The sequence below is a fragment of the Lissotriton vulgaris genome, chromosome 4_1, assembly GCF_964263255.1.
Source record: "Lissotriton vulgaris chromosome 4_1, aLisVul1.2, whole genome shotgun sequence".
NCBI classification, from domain to species: domain Eukaryota; kingdom Metazoa; phylum Chordata; class Amphibia; order Caudata; family Salamandridae; genus Lissotriton; species Lissotriton vulgaris.
Genome location: NC_141691.1, coordinates 477,408,795 through 477,425,710, shown reverse-complemented (window position 1 = coordinate 477,425,710; position 16,916 = coordinate 477,408,795). Strand labels below are relative to the sequence as shown.

The following is a 16,916-nucleotide window of genomic DNA, read 5'->3' as shown; positions in this document are numbered from 1 at the left end:
CTATGTGTTCACAAATGCTTTACACACTGCCTCTCAGATAAGCCTGTCTGCTCGTACCAAGCTACCAAGGGGGTGAGCAGGGGTTATTATAGAAGTGTATCCCCATTACCCTGACAAGAAAGAAGGGTCCCTACTTGGACAAAGGTACCAACCTGCCAACTAGAGACCCATAAGCCCTAGATTTTCTGTGTCTTGAAGAAACTGGTGCACCTTTTTGTTATCATCCATATCTAGATGCAGATCTCCTGGAAGTAACAATGAACCTCCGTTCAGATAAAAAGATTCCAAAACGCCTAACAACGCTTCTAAAAAGGCTAAGGTAGCTGAAGGGGGAAGTAAACAAGTACCATCTGCCATAACCATAATATCGCAGTTAATTTTTACTTACTTATAACTCAGTTATACAGTGTAGCACTCGAATCGTAACTTCTGTCACAAAACGGGTGAAACCCTCAACAGCGCAGCATAATTGGTGATTAGATTAGCTTTCTCCAGATGAGATATTTCTGGTACTGGTTTTGCAATATACTTTATTTCCCTGAGGACTAGTAGCAAGTCGAAAGCATGCATAATGAAGTCCTCCACATATCCATGTATTAATATAGTACCTGTTCATGATACAAACTGTCTTTTTCATCTCATACTTTGGGCCCTGGCCTTTTTTCAAAAACAAAATGAGTAATAACCAGAAGACGTCAACACCTGCAAGTGATGGATTTCAGGTAACACTTTAGAACCCTATTCCTAAATTTATTTCTCACAGTGGGTGGTTACAGAACTCCCAGAAGTTGATGTCTTTAATTCCTTTGCCCACCGCTGCAGTCTCTTCAAGACACTGCATATCTTTGTCGTCCTCCTGTGCAGCAGTGGAAGGTAGTACTGGAAGGTCACTATGCCACTCTGGAAGTTGCAAGTAGCAGCAACACCTGAACAGGACACTTGCTCCTTAAAAATAGCGGATGCATGTTCTGTTGCCAAATAAATTCCACTTTTTGTTGTGGCATAATGACACTTGAGCTCTCACGAACAAAGATCAGAACACCATTTAGAATGAAGCAGAGTGTTCAGACATCCGCAGACTACACAGGAGACCTGGGACTTGTTACTAGGCTTTCGAAGTCTGAACTCTCGCAGGAGAGGCTGTGGACTTGATTCTCTATAATACAAAAAGATCAGTAACTCTGTCAGTACAGGTTTGGGGACTGCAGAGCATGCATGGGTACTGGGTCTGAACCGTAGTGGTTTGGGCTGTTTACTACTTGTGTTCTTGGCTCATCTTAATATGGCGCTATAAAATGGGCCAAGTGCAACCTGTCCACACTTGACTCTCAGGGTAGCGAGGAGAAGCAATCCAAGGTGTGTCCTGGAGGAAGTTTAGTGGATATAGACAAAGAAATCAACAATAATGCAATAGGCACAATAAGTGAATGTCTTTGCAAATTATTTTCTTTTAAGTCATTTAATCCCAATGAACCATAATGCTGTACATAAAGTAGAAGTAGTACTAGTTGGATGCAATCTAAGGGTCTATGGGGATTGCAACACAGAGAAATAGGAAGTATTAGAATTATGCGCAGGTGCAATTATGGCAAAGTGGAGTAGCTTCCCTATAACCTATGTCCTGTAGGTCAATTATAACATTTGACTGTTTGGCAGCTTCTCTCACAGTCACCGTGTTTCATCCTGGCGGCTTCACTTCCTTCTCTCCATGTCGGCAGGCAACGCCTGCGGCAGCTCAGCAAAGGCACTCTGAACATGGGGCTCAATCCCTCACAGTGTGGAATCCTTTCCTTCGTCCCAAGCACTGGGTTGAGATACTACAGTATAGCAAAGGCTGATTTAGCACAGGTCCTCCTCTTTCCTCTGTGGTGGTTGCAGACGCAGATGCCCTGGGTGAACGGCTAATAAACTTAGGGCCTAATTCCGATGTCAGATGGACTGCCACAGGCCATCAGTGGTAGTTCGCTTGACTCTTAGCCCTCCGGTCAAACCGCGCATTATGATGCAAGCAGTCGGAACCTTGTTGGACGAGGGCCAGACCACCGCCTCCAACAGGATCCACTTATCCTGTCGTGGCAGCGGTCAGAATCGCAATCCTAATGAAGGGGATGCCAAGTCAGACACCACCGTCTGGATTACAATGTCCTTTTCCTACAGTCTTTTCATGGCCATCCCAATGCCATGAAAAGGCTGTCGGAAATGGACTTTGGGGGGCCTTAAACAGGTCCCCTGTCCCTCGTGGGCCACAGCAAAGTTGCCTAGAGAGCACATGTAGTGCCCCCACACACATCCATGGTAAGCATGCCATGCACCACAAAGTGCATGGCACACAGTGCATGGATGTGCACAGAGTTCTCTTTAACACTGCAATTTGTGTGCCACCCTTTTCCAGGGCTGCAACACAATCCGCAGTGCTAAAGTGCACTTTTCTGACTGCCAGCCCAGCAGTTGCATCATAATTGGGGCAGTCGGACCCTGTGGAGTGGTGTGGCTTGCTGGTTAGAGGCGGCAGACCTGAGAGCAGAGGACGGCCCGGGACCAGGGTTCAATTCCCGACACGGCAGGGTCGTGCACCAGGGTCAGCGGACTCGATAATTCTCATCTCGGTGGCTACTCTAACCAGGGATCACACTCGGCAACTCTGGGCATTAGCTTGCCTCATCTCCACAACGGCCCCCCACATACGCCGGGGATGCCTGGTTTCACCTTGGAAATACCCAGTAGAGACCATCTCACAGGGAAAGCCAGGACAGGTTCCCCAGCGGTCTACTGCGCAGAGATACTCCTTCGGGAGTTGATTCTAGCGCATTACAAACCCACAATTAATTAATTAATTTGTCGCTAGGTCTCCTGACCGATGTGATTGTGGTCAGTGGGCCGCTAGCCTATTATCGTAATAAGGGTCCTAGTCTTTAGTTGGACATGAAGTTCAGGAGACCCTGACTACATGCCGGTCTACTACGGGCACACTCCCTTGGCAAACTGTTTTTTCAGGGCTGCATCCCTCCTGAACTCGGCAGTTGGACTTTTCCTCCTAGGGCCGCCAGCTCCTGGGGGACAAGACCCCCTTCTCTCCTATCAGAAAGAAACAGGTTCCCAAGTCACAGGGCAGATGGTCCCTCGCATCAAACGAGTGACACCTTAGACTTAATTTTTGGGCACAAAGATATTATAAATGTGGAACAGAGCTTATTGTGAGCAAAAAAGAGAGTGATTATGCATAATGATTGGAGTAAACTAGATATGGGTAAAGCACCAGCAGTGTTCAATAATAGTTGGAATGACGTTTCCACTCATAATGTTGCCAATATTCTGGATGAAAAATTTCAATCTAGTTTAGCTAAACTTATTAGTGAGACATTTCCAGTAATTAAACCAATTGGGTTAGCGTCTTAAAAAATAATCATTGGTTCTTAAAGCTAGATAAATTTAAAGGTTAGAGAAAAGTAAGGCAGGCAGAAAGAATAAATTAAGAAATGGAAATTATGAAGAAAGTGACAGGACAAAATTGAAAAATGTTATGGTTCTACAAGAAAAACCCTACTGGCTCAAGGTAGACGTTTCAAGTTGTAAGTGGGCTGATTGCTTCCTAAAAGGACTCGCTATAAACTCTCCTCTTATTTTATGGAGAAGATTACAGATATAGATGATGATATTAAAAAGACCTTAACAATAAATAGCGCAGCAGTTGCTGAGATGGAAAGTATGGAATAAGTTGAATAAATTAGATCTGTCACTCTTAAGAATCTGTGTAAAGGGAACCTCTCGCAACAGAGAGGCTGAAATGATACCACTTGCCCGGGGATCACAACTTACTGGACTTTGGACGGAGCTTTTGCTCGTCTATTGGTTTGTGACCCCGTCACCCTCCCCCTCTTTCCATGCTGTGTCTCTTATCCGCCCCTCCTCTTTCCCTCCTTCACTCTGTCTACTTCCCCTGCACCTACCCCTGCCCCTGAATCTCTCCCCTTACCTGCTTCTTCCCTTACGTATATGTCCTTATTGTCTATCTCGACCTTACATGTAACTATGTTGCCATGCTCGAACAACTGTGTAACCTTTAAAACGATGTTCACTGCAATTATGATCTGATGCTCATGTAAAGCGCTCTGATACCTCCGGGTCTAGCCAGCGCTATAAAAAACCTTTTAAATAAATAAACTTAAAGGAACTATAGCAGTTTACCGTTCCTGCCATACTGTGCTGGAATTGGAAACAATATACCTCAGGAGCACATGAATTCGGGGTCAAGATGTGGCAGAGAAAAGGGGGTAGAGTCACAAGGGGCAGAGCATGGAAAGTAAAGTCTGTAAGTCATTTCATACATTTATTTAAAAATAAATCCACTCCAAAGGAATTGGTAACAAGGACATATGTGAGTGACAGTAAATCTCTTCTAGCTTAATTATTTGGCCACAAACACTTTAAAATAACTTATAGGGCTAAGACACCTGCTGCCGAGATCTTTGTGTGCATAGCGATTCTGAGGAGATTATAATAGCGATAAGATAACTCCAGTGTTAATGCATTTCGGCGAGAGTTCTGTGTTTTATCCAGTCACGTTTTTGACTTCTAAAGTAGCATAGACGGTTAATGTGCCTTCTATAAAGCACATTGCTTAACATGCAGATCATAGATTTGTTTTTTATGTAAGTCGGTAAATGGGGTACTGCTTTTGATATTGAATTTTTTTGCTACATTATTATTATTATTGGACATTTATTAGGCGCCTGGTTACGCCACTGGCGTGTCCCCGCGCTATGGTAAGTGAAATGACTGTCCCCCCTCCTCCTAACCCAGCTGTCTACTGAAAAAGATAAGTTTTAAGTTTTTTCCTAAACTGGATTTCGGAGGGCTCAAGCCGAAGTTCCAGTGGCAGTTTGTTCCAGCATTTGGGAGCAAGGTATCTGAAGGACCTGCCTCCCATACGAGCTTTAGATATTCTTGGTACTTTTAACAGCCCGACCTGCGAGGACCGAAGACTGCGTGTAGGCTCGTAGTAGGCTACTAGGCTCTGGAGCGGGAGAGGTGCCTTGCCGTACAGAATACGGTGGCAGGTGGAAAGGGCCTTAAACTTTACTCTCCTCTCAATGGGGAGCCAGTGGAGCGCTCGCAAGGCTGGCTTGGCGGAAGATCTTCTGGGGAGTCTGAGGACCAACCGCGCTGCCGCGTTTTGAAGAACCTGCAGGCGACCGATGACCCTGCCTGTGGCCCCCAGATAAAGCAGGTTCCCGTAATCAAGTCGGGAGGTGACCAAGGCATGCACCAGCGTCCGACGAGCAGAGATGGGAAGCAGGTCTAAGACTTTCCTAAGAGCTCTCAGAACGCTGAAGCATACCCCCGCCACCCGACCGACATGTGGGCCAAAGGTGAGGTCCTTATCGACCCACACGCCCAGATTCCTAGCCTCACGGCAGGGAGCGGGGACTTCCCCCAAACAAGGTGGCCCCCACGCCGACGACCACGCCGACGGTACACCCCCCACCACGAGCACTTCGGTCTTGCTCCCGTTCAACTTTAAACAGTTGGCAGACATCCAGGCAGCAAGGTCTTTCATGCAATTCCTGAAGATGTCTGCCGCAAGACCAGGCGCGCGCGATAGGGAGATGACCAACTGCGTGTCATCGGCATAGGACACCAAGCGGAGGCCGTGACCCTCCACAATAGCCGCTAGGGGGGAGACGTAAATGTTGAATAGAGTTGGGCTCAGGGACGAACCCTGAGGGACGCCCTGGCCCAGCTCAATCTCCCTGGAATAGCACTCACCCAGTCTGACCTGAAAACATCTCTCAGAGAGGAAGGACTTGATCCAGCCAAGCGCAGCACCTGTCACCCCGCCTTCATTCAGACACTGTAGCAAGGTGGAATGTGCTACAGTGTCGAATGCTGCGCTTAAGTCTAAAAGGATCAGTGCCATCGTCTGGCCCTCGTCAACTCCCTGTCTGAGAGCTTCTACCGCCACGAGGAGAGCGGACTCCGTCGAGTGGCGGGGACGGAAGCCAAATTGCGAGTCGTGGAGTAGCGAAGCCGTCTCCACGAACTGCATGAGCTGTATATTGGCTGTTTTTTCCGCCACCTTTGCCATGTAGGGAAGGAGGGAGATAGGACGGAGGTTATCCAACTTATCAAAACTGACGTTGGCCTTTTTTTGCAGGGGAAGTACCACCGCCTGCTTCCAGGCCTTCGGGACCACCTGAGACTCAAAGGAGACGTCCAGAAGCTGACGTACGTAGGGCTCTAGCACTGGTAAGCTGTCCTTGAGCCGGCTCGGGGTAGTCGGGTCTCTGGGGGAACCGGATTTGATGGATCCACATATGCGGAGAAGCTCCGTTGTGGAAGGAGTGGCGAACATGGTCAACCGATGTTCCCCTTCCCTTTTAGGGAGTTCCACGGGGGCAGTGCCTCTATCTGTCTTCTGGGGGAAGGAGTTATAAATGTTGGAGACTTTAGTTGCGAAGTACTCCGCAATACGATTACAGCCCTCCGTCGTGCAAAGTTCCCTCGGTGCTGTGGCAGTCTTTCCTATTGCAATGGATTTGTAAATAGAGAAAAGCTCCTTGGTGGACTGTTTGGCTTCCTCAATTTTATTGCAATAATACAATGATTTGGCCTTCCTAATCATCATATGATATGCACGCCTGCAATCGGTATAAGCAGTTTTGGCCTGCGCGGAGTATGCAATCCTCCATTGCCTTTCGGCGCGTTTACATGCAGCCTTGGCCGTTCGCAGATCTTCATTATACCAAGGTGCCGACCGTTGTATTCGGCCGCCTGATTTCGACAAGCCCAGCGGTGCCACCTGATTCAGGGCTTCCAAAATGCGTTGGTCAAAGTTGGAATTGACTTCATCAGCCCCGTCACCCCCGGGAAGACCTTTCTCGGTAAGTGCCAGATTGAATTTGGCCTGGGAGAACGCTGTCCATTTCCGCCTAGGATGTTTGTCAGCGGGGGGGTCATTGGGACGGGGTTCCTGTGATTCGATTGTAAAAGGGACGAGGAAGTGATCGGACCATGCAATGGGAATCGGGGCATGGGCGTCCACTTGGCTCCAGTTAGCAAAAACTGGGTCCAGAAGGTGACCCAGCTTATGGGTGGGCAACAGTACCTTCTGCTCAAATTGTAAGTTAGCCATCGTGTGGCATAGCTCGCTCGCCACTTTGTCCGAGGGGGTATCTAGGTGAAGGTTCAGATCCCCTAGGACCAGATATTTGTCCGAGCGTAGAGCGGCATCTGTAACACCTTCCACTAGCTCTTCAACGAAGGCTGTAGAAGAGCCTGGAGGACGATAGATTAGCAAGCCTTTCAGGGTGAAGCAGCCATTAATCAAAATGGAAAAAGCGCCAGCTTCACTGCCGTCGATCGCCGTGCGATCCAGCTGACATTGGTAATCTTGCCGCGCAACAATGGCTATACCGCCCCCTCTCCCGCGTGGTCTATCTAGCCTTTGTATACCGTATCCTTCAGGAATGGCCTCAATGACCTCCGGCATGGAGTCTTGATCAAGCCACGTTTCCGTGAGGAATAAAAGATCCCACTGTTTCCCGGTGAGGAGGTCATGAATGTCGAGGGCGTGTTTCCGTAGGGAGCGAACATTCAGTAGACCACATACCAAAGTATGTTGGCCTGCGGTTAGCGCCTTGCCTGTGTCAAAGGTGTATTCACAGTGGCTGCAGCCCGCGTAGGTCCCTGCATCAATGCTGTGGGGGCATAGCCCGCGTAGCTCTCTTCGGAGGAGAAGTAGCTCATCTCGACTCCAGGAGATTTGACAGGAGGGAGAGGCAGGGGTTATGGCCCTGGGCCGCAGTCGGCCGCGGACGGGCGCAGACGGGCTTAACTCTGGCGCGACTCCGGCGCGCCTTCGTCGCGCCCGCTGCGCTGTCGACAGCACATCCGCCTTATATCCCCCCCAGCGTTCCAACCACTAGAGCGCTGCTGTTCCCTACCGGAAGTGCCTGGCTCGGACCCTCCACGCCCTCTGCACAAACGGCGCTAATCACCGGCGTCAGACCGAGGCGGGAGGGAGGGGCGAGTCCAGTCCTCCGTGATCCGTCTAGTGGAGCTCAGCCGAGCTAAAATCAAGGGGCACACCCAACGCGCTGCCAACACGCTGTGCTTCCCGGCCAGGTAAGGAGAAATGAGGTGCAATATTTAAAAAAGCATAAAATGCTCACGCGCCGCTAAGCAGGCGAGCTACACGCAATAGCGCTTAGGTTTTAAAAGCGGTAGGGACGCTGCCACAGTCCACTTACCACACAAGGCTCCAGAATCCAGTGCCTTATATCCCCCCCAGCGTTCCAACCACTAGAGCGCTGCTGTTCCCTACCGGAAGTGCCTGGCTCGGACCCTCCACGCCCTCTGCACAAACGGCGCTAATCACCGGCGTCAGACCGAGGCGGGAGGGAGGGGCGAGTCCAGTCCTCCGTGATCCGTCTAGTGGAGCTCAGCCGAGCTAAAATCAAGGGGCACACCCAACGCGCTGCCAACACGCTGTGCTTCCCGGCCAGGTAAGGAGAAATGAGGTGCAATATTTAAAAAAGCATAAAATGCTCACGCGCCGCTAACAGGCGAGCTACACGCAATAGCGCTTAGGTTTTAAAAGCGGTAGGGACGCTGCCACAGTCCACTTACCACACAAGGCTCCAGAATCCAGTGCCTTATATCCCCCCCAGCGTTCCAACCACTAGAGCGCTGCTGTTCCCTACCGGAAGTGCCTGGCTCGGACCCTCCACGCCCTCTGCACAAACGGCGCTAATCACCGGCGTCAGACCGAGGCGGGAGGGAGGGGCGAGTCCAGTCCTCCGTGATCCGTCTAGTGGAGCTCAGCCGAGCTAAAATCAAGGGGCACACCCAACGCGCTGCCAACACGCTGTGCTTCCCGGCCAGGTAAGGAGAAATGAGGTGCAATATTTAAAAAAGCATAAAATGCTCACGCGCCGCTAAGCAGGCGAGCTACACGCAATAGCGCTTAGGTTTTAAAAGCGGTAGGGACGCTGCCACAGTCCACTTACCACACAAGGCTCCAGAATCCAGTGCCTTATATCCCCCCCAGCGTTCCAACCACTAGAGCGCTGCTGTTCCCTACCGGAAGTGCCTGGCTCGGACCCTCCACGCCCTCTGCACAAACGGCGCTAATCACCGGCGTCAGACCGAGGCGGGAGGGAGGGGCGAGTCCAGTCCTCCGTGATCCGTCTAGTGGAGCTCAGCCGAGCTAAAATCAAGGGGCACACCCAACGCGCTGCCAACACGCTGTGCTTCCCGGCCAGGTAAGGAGAAATGAGGTGCAATATTTAAAAAAGCATAAAATGCTCACGCGCCGCTAAGCAGGCGAGCTACACGCAATAGCGCTTAGGTTTTAAAAGCGGTAGGGACGCTGCCACAGTCCACTTACCACACAAGGCTCCAGAATCCAGTGCCTTATATCCCCCCCCAGCGTTCCAACCACTAGAGCGCTGCTGTTCCCTACCGGAAGTGCCTGGCTCGGACCCTCCACGCCCTCTGCACAAACGGCGCTAATCACCGGCGTCAGACCGAGGCGGGAGGGAGGGGCGAGTCCAGTCCTCCGTGATCCGTCTAGTGGAGCTCAGCCGAGCTAAAATCAAGGGGCACACCCAACGCGCTGCCAACACGCTGTGCTTCCCGGCCAGGTAAGGAGAAATGAGGTGCAATATTTAAAAAAGCATAAAATGCTCACGCGCCGCTAAGCAGGCGAGCTACACGCAATAGCGCTTAGGTTTTAAAAGCGGTAGGGACGCTGCCACAGTCCACTTACCACACAAGGCTCCAGAATCCAGTGCCTTATATCCCCCCCAGCGTTCCAACCACTAGAGCGCTGCTGTTCCCTACCGGAAGTGCCTGGCTCGGACCCTCCACGCCCTCTGCACAAACGGCGCTAATCACCGGCGTCAGACCGAGGCGGGAGGGAGGGGCGAGTCCAGTCCTCCGTGATCCGTCTAGTGGAGCTCAGCCGAGCTAAAATCAAGGGGCACACCCAACGCGCTGCCAACACGCTGTGCTTCCCGGCCAGGTAAGGAGAAATGAGGTGCAATATTTAAAAAAGCATAAAATGCTCACGCGCCGCTAAGCAGGCGAGCTACACGCAATAGCGCTTAGGTTTTAAAAGCGGTAGGGACGCTGCCACAGTCCACTTACCACCACATCCAGTTCATAAATTACAATCATTCTAAAACAGCACAGCAACCTTTTTCGCAGCATCAAGGAGCTGCATGCAAACTATAAGTAAATGGGTGTAGATCTTAGTTTTTTTTCTCAATCTTTTTTTATGCTTACATTCCAAAGGGTTCCTTTGCGAAGTAACAAATTCTTGTTGGCACAGGTAGCCACAATCACTGCTTTACATTTTATATCCTGACTTTGTATTTCTCCAGGGCCGGACTGGCCATAGCGGGCTCCAGGCAATCCCCCGGTGCGCCGCACGGGTGGGGGGCGGTTTTGGGCCCCTGGGTGCCGTTTCTGTTACAGGCCCGTTTTTGCACCGAGTGGGGAGGTTGGGGCAGGCCGACCACTTTGCCAGGGCCGGTTGTGATTCCCAGTCCGGCCCTGTATTTCTCCCATCAATTTACTCTTTACATAATGTTTACAAGTATGGTTATTGTCTTGTGTAATATTTCCTGTATATTGATATATGCACTTGTATGATTTATTACACTTCTGTGTGTGATGTAAAGCACTCAGCCACCCTAAACTGGGATGAGTAGCGCTGTAAAAGAATTGAATGTAAAAGATAATTAGGTGGCATTTAAATTCTTATTTGTGCAATTACTCATTCACACAGATAAATCTTGCATTTTTACAGTACATGCACATGTCTTACAAGGGGGGTGGGGTAGTTGAAAAAAGTTAAATCCCTGCCTCCAAGTCATAGTTTCTTTAAAACACGTGTAAAGCGATAAGCTGTGTGTCTTTGTTTTCTACCATTGCATTGGCATCTAGGTGCAATAGGCTCCAGATTGCTCCCAGCCAGAATGATACTTGAACAAAAGAAAGCATGATGGCTCTTTCAATCAGACCTTTAACTTGATCCCAGCTGGAAGTGAAAGAGAGAAAGCCCGGTCACTACCTGTAGGTCGCTGCTCCGAACAGATTGCAGACAACACATGGGCTCTGCTGAATTATGTCCCAATGTCAGTGTTGGACTTGGCCCTTTATCCCGAAATCTTTCGCTTTTCCTCCCCCCACCCCCATAGTTGAGGATGTCTCCCTCATGGTAGAGAAATGTATAGGCCATGTGTAGTGTGAGATGCGATGGTAAATGTAATGCAATGGTGTGCTCACCTGTAATTCCCCCATTGCCAGAATGCACCTTAGTGAAATGTCGCTTTTAAAATGGATGCCATGGCTGTGTGTGGGGCCTCCTGACTGTGATGGGTTAGCAGTCTAGTTGTTCGGTTCCCAGTCATCCAAGCTTTTGGAGGGAAAGCCTGGCACCTAGGGTGCTCTACTCCTCCACCTGAGCCAGTTAGAACCAGTTTCCCCAGACGCTTCTATAAGCTTCTGGCGCTGCCTGGTTGGTGGGGTGAGGGGCGTATAAATAAGGGGGCTGTGCCACCATGTGCTCAGTCAGAGCGTGTATTTGAACGTGAGGGGACCTGCTACCAGGGGGGCCGCTGCATGGGCCTGTGTGCTGGCCCCTGAGCCCATCTGTAGCCCTCCACCGGGCCAGTAAGAGCCTGCTGCTGGAGTTCAGGCTACTGGACCAGGAGGAGTGCCACGTTACAGGGGATGATGGTTCCTAGGAGCTGCTGTCCGGTACTGATGCGTACCCACTGACCGTTGACCATACTAGATTACCTGATGTTGAGAAATAATTTTCCTATCAAAAGTTTCTAACTTAAGTGTGTATTCCATGTGACTCATTTGAGAAATACCAGAAGCATGTTCATTAGTTGCACTTTAAGATGCAAGTTGGAAAGCAAATGTGACTCTTAGACCCCCTATGTGCACTATGTACGACTGTGCAAAACGTTTTTTACTGAATGGTCAAAGTAATGACAGATATGGCAATTTTAAAAAAAAGAAAATGACTGTCCTTTCAAATAGAGTACATGTAGTTTGCCTGTTTTCAGGAGTGTCTGCCTTGAGAGGAATCAAAACAGCAGATATTCTGAGAAAAAATGGGTCAAACATGGCAAAAAGAAGCATTTTTCTGAAACGCAATACTTTTACTTGATGTTACTTTGGAAAAGCATATATTGTAAATCTAAGGTTTTATTCCAACCAAAAATATCTTTCCCACCTTATAGTATTTTATATTTTGATTTTTCTCCCATCAGGACATCTCAGTAAAGTTGATTGTGGTATGCAACAATTAAGCAGGAGCAAGCTGGGGTCAGTGTCCCAACTATCAGCTCAGTTTTATGACATTCCTCTTTCACTTAAAGTGTAGAAACGCCTCGTATTAACTTGGGACTGAATACATTATGGAATACATTAATCACAATTCTTACCCCCCTATTCCATAAAAAAATACATTCTTCCGAACACTTTATAGCAGCGTAACAAGTTAAACGACATTGTAAGCAGATCCAGTCCTATTGCAATGACTTCTCCAAGGGGGGTATTAATTTGGACGTTCCTCAATGGTAGAGAGCCTTGATAGTATGGTTTTACGTCCCTATTGCATCGTAAAGTGACCTGTGTATAACTAAAAATCTCTGTCTATTCCTCTCAGGGGCTACCACAGAGCAGATGCGTCACTAATTGCAGAACTTGCAGTTTTAAAGAGCTCTCACATTTTATCGCAAATTGATGGCATGGACTGCGTACAATCTTATGATCCCTTTTCCATCATGTCCGACTAATCCATTTGCCTCAATCTCCACATTTCCATTAGGGATCTACTTGGGCCAAAATCAATTAGGTGATTTGTGTCAGAATAAAACATCCTAAAGGCCTCTTTGTGTTCTCTCACCCCCAGTGTTCGGGGGAATCGTGGAATAATCAATTTTTTCCTACAGTTAGCATACAGGGGGCAAAAAAACAAGACCTATTAAACCGTTTTTTTGGTGCACCACACATAAGGCACTGTACATCATGGTCCTCAATGGGATGAGCCCGCTGAGCTGTAAACGAGCCTGTAAACAAGCCAAGGGACAAGGTTCCGTACCGGAACTGTAAATACGGTTGTCTAGCTAGTGGCGCGTTTATCTCATCTAGGAGATCCTCTCTCCTGTACGAGTCCTTAACAGTAAGAACATTTGTCAGAGAGCCATAACTCTGCTGGCTTTGTAGTAAAGCATCTCTGTTGCTCCAGAATGTCGGTTTGAGCAATGACTCAGACTGCCCTTGGTGGACCAGGACAACTCCACAGGCTAGCAAGCCCAGCCTCCAATAGGGTTGCCCCAATATACCGCAGTCAAGCAATATCTAGGGAATCAGACAGACTAGATTTCCTCCAGACGTCTACGATAGGAGATAAGCTCTTGGGTGAACCATATTATCTGCCAATAAAGTAGGGAGGTAACCCCACTTTGTCAGAAAGATATCTCAGCACAAGATTCAGCCTAAGCGGGAGCAAGGGTTAATTACTGTGAGCCCTACATTTCTAGGGCAGTAGGGCACAAGTCGTAAACAAAGAAGTGGGGGGACGCTGTCACCGGAAGTGACATCACGACAGGAAGTGACGTCACGAAAGGTGCCGATCTCCTCATCCCAGAGAGGACAAAGAGTGAAGTCCAGCTGTTTAGCAGGGGGGACGGGTGTCCCCCCGGTAAAATAAGTGGGGGGACGCCGTCCACCGGCGTGGTACCCCGACTCGAGCCCTGTAGGGCAGGGCGTATTGGTCAGAACTGAGATCTTAGTAGCAACCTAATAAGTCTTCTCGCTACTTGTTCCAATTTAATTGTGTTTTTTAGCTTCAGCATTTTTTTGGAGGGCTTGTCTTGTTATATGTGTGATTGGGATTTCGCTTGCTGATGAGATTATTTGTCTTCAGGAACTAGATCTTCGCGATAATACCTTGTCAACTTTTCCCTGGGGTAGCCAAATGGGCAAGTAGATCTGCTTAAAAACTCCAGTCTTATTATTCGATGAAATAATATTTTTGTTTGTTTTGTCAGATATTTTTTTATTAGTCTTTAACCTTCTGAAATTAACTTGAAGTTGTATTTTTATATTTGCTATATTTATATTTGCTAGCACCCTTTTAAGAAAATTCAGCGAGTTAGACTTTCTACAACAGACACTGAGAATAAGTGCACTCTTACTGCTTTATGCAATACCTCAATTGCATCCTCACGAGTTCATAAATTGGATATTACGAGTATTTACAGTTGGGCTTTCCAGTATCTAATACTTATATGCTTATGAGTTTTCAGTAGGGCCATGCATCTATTGACTGCTGTATTTTCTTCTGCCCGTTTCTGTTCTGTGCATGTAAGAAGATTAATCACTTTCTAAAGTTGCTTCCTACTTAAAGCCATTTGAAAGTAAAATCATATTTGTAGTGCTCTCAATGTTATTAAGGGAGAGGAGACCCCACGAGGATAATTTGTTGAATAGGAGCATTGCAAACGTACACTGGTACATAATTCTTTTTTTTTTTCTCGTCTCTACCTTCAGGAATTGGCTATTTTACTTTACCTTTTCTCGTGCATGCGGGAGCAGCATTTGTGCACGCCTGTGAATGGAATCCACAAGCAATTTTGGCACTGAGGAGGAACCTGGACCTGAACAGAGTTTCTGATAGGTGTAGGATACACGAGGGTGACAATAAGCAAGTAGGTTTTGGCTATTTAATTTTAAATTTCATATTGAGTTTTATGCTTGACTTGACTCTCTCGTACTTCAGACAAGGTTTGATTCGGGGAGTGTGCAACTATGCATGGGCCCATGGTTGGCTGAGAGGGGAGCTAGCACGTACCCATAGTTCTGCAGGTGTACGTTTTCAGTCAGTGAACTCGTTGCCACAATGATTGTCTGTTTTAGCAAAAAGAGCAATGTTTCTTCTCTGCCCCACCTAGAAAATAAGCATTTACAATGCAATGGTCTCGGCATTGTTAAAGTTAGAGCTATTGGCATTGCTCATGACATTTTTATTTATGTTTTGGTTTTATAAAACCTAAATAAATGGCATTGTCATTTACAATGCCAATAGCTTAATCGCTCGTAAATGCAAGACCTATTGCATTTGCACCCTCACAGAGCCATCCACACAGCCACCCACACACATACAGAGCCACCCACACAGAGCCACCCACAGAGTCATTCACATAGAGCCACCCACACACACACACAGAGCCCTCCCCCCCCCACACACACACACAGAGCCACACACACACACACACACAGAGAGAGCCACACGCACACAGAGAGAGCCACACACACACACACACACACACAGAGCCACACACACACAGAGAGCCACACACAGGGAATAGAGGCCAGAAAAAACACTCACAACGAGGGAACAGAGGCCAGAAAAAACGCTCACAACGAGGGAACAGAGGCCAGAAAAAACTCACAACGAGGGAACAGAGGCCAGAAAAAATGCTCACAACGAGGGAACAGAGGCCAGAAAAAACGCTCACAACGAGGGAACAGAGGCCAGAAAAAACTCTCACAACGAGGAAACAGAGGCCCGAAAAAACACTTACAACGAGGGAACAGGGGGCAGGAAAGCAAGCACGACAAGGGAACAGGGGGCAGGAAAGCAAGCACAACGAGGGAACAGGGGGCAGGAAAGCAAGCACAACGAGGGAACAGAAAAGCAAGCACAACGAGGGAACAGGGGGCAGAAAAGCAAGCACAACAAGGGAACGGGAAAGCAAGCACGAGGGAACAGGGGGCAGAAAAGCAAGCACAACGAGGGAACAGGGTTTTTAAAGGGGGGCTTTGAAAGGGTCTCCATCGGACTTTGTTTTGTGCCCTGGCACAGGCGGTCAGTTTTTTCCAGACTACAATGACAGCAGGCCGATCGATGTGCGCTGCTCACACTGCTCACTTCTCACTAGTGGAGAAGTTACGGCATGACGTCATGCCAGGTGAGCGTTGCTGGGGAAGGGAAATCATTTAAAGAGAGCAATTTTCTCTCTCTGGATTTCCCTTCTCTTTTTGAAACTCTGGTGCAGCTACATTGTCGTGGTGTCACCAGAGATTTAAGTGGAAGCTTTTTCAAAATAATATACAAGCCATACTTGCTGCTTATTTATCTTATGCAACTAACAACCATTGACAAAGCCAATAGTCCTGACTTGTTGTAGGTATGATGTTACTTGTTTTATCATATATCTGGAGGCAATGACAAACGGCCAAATACAAGTCGAGCGGCACACTATGCTAGCATATTTTTAGTTTAAGAGTGTTAAGCCACGCCCTTAATTGTATTGACCACACCCCTTTGAGAGAGGGAGACCCCAAGTTTTTGTTTCCCACTTAAAGCCCAGCGTTTGCCTGGTAGTTTTGTACGGGAGTACAGCAATGTGTAGCGCGGTTTGTAAGTGCAGATGCAACGCAGGCTTCATGCACTGTTCCTGTGTCTGGTTGCGCTTTCTTGCCGAAGAGCGATACCAAATCACAAAGTCGTCTGAGATGAAACTACCTGACTCAGCCAGCTCCTGTGGTGAGATAGAGCACGACATTTATTTTTCGAAGAAAACATTCTGAGCAGCCCGTGTGTTTTGTTGGAGTGGCTGTCCGCGGGGGCGGAAGTGACTCGTGAGAAATCGCTGTGGTGCGTTATGAAAAAGCAAGCAGCCGTTACCTCGGAAAGGGTTTCCTTTTCAGAGAAGGCGAGCCCACCGCGGAGAGGCTGAATTGAGTTACAAGCACACTGTAATGCACCTCACAAGCCAGACGAGTGGGTATAGAAATGATTCCTCGGGAGAGCCAAAGAGCCGGTTTTTCCAGATTGAATATAATCGATCGGGCCGGCCAGCCCTACTCTGAGTCTGAAAGCCTGT

The 16,916-nt window shown here is 48.3% G+C and overlaps 1 protein-coding gene across 1 annotated transcript in view; it reads left to right on the top strand.

Moving 5' to 3' along the window:
- The window catches only part of TYW2 (tRNA wybutosine-synthesizing protein 2), a 173,872-nt gene that overhangs the window by 132,633 nt on the left and 24,323 nt on the right, over nucleotides 1–16,916 (top strand). The window contains exon 7 of the mRNA XM_086964617.1: nucleotides 14,578–14,735. Coding sequence (XP_086820743.1) covers nucleotides 14,578–14,735 — 158 coding nt within the window. The remainder of the gene's footprint in view (nucleotides 1–14,577; nucleotides 14,736–16,916) is intronic.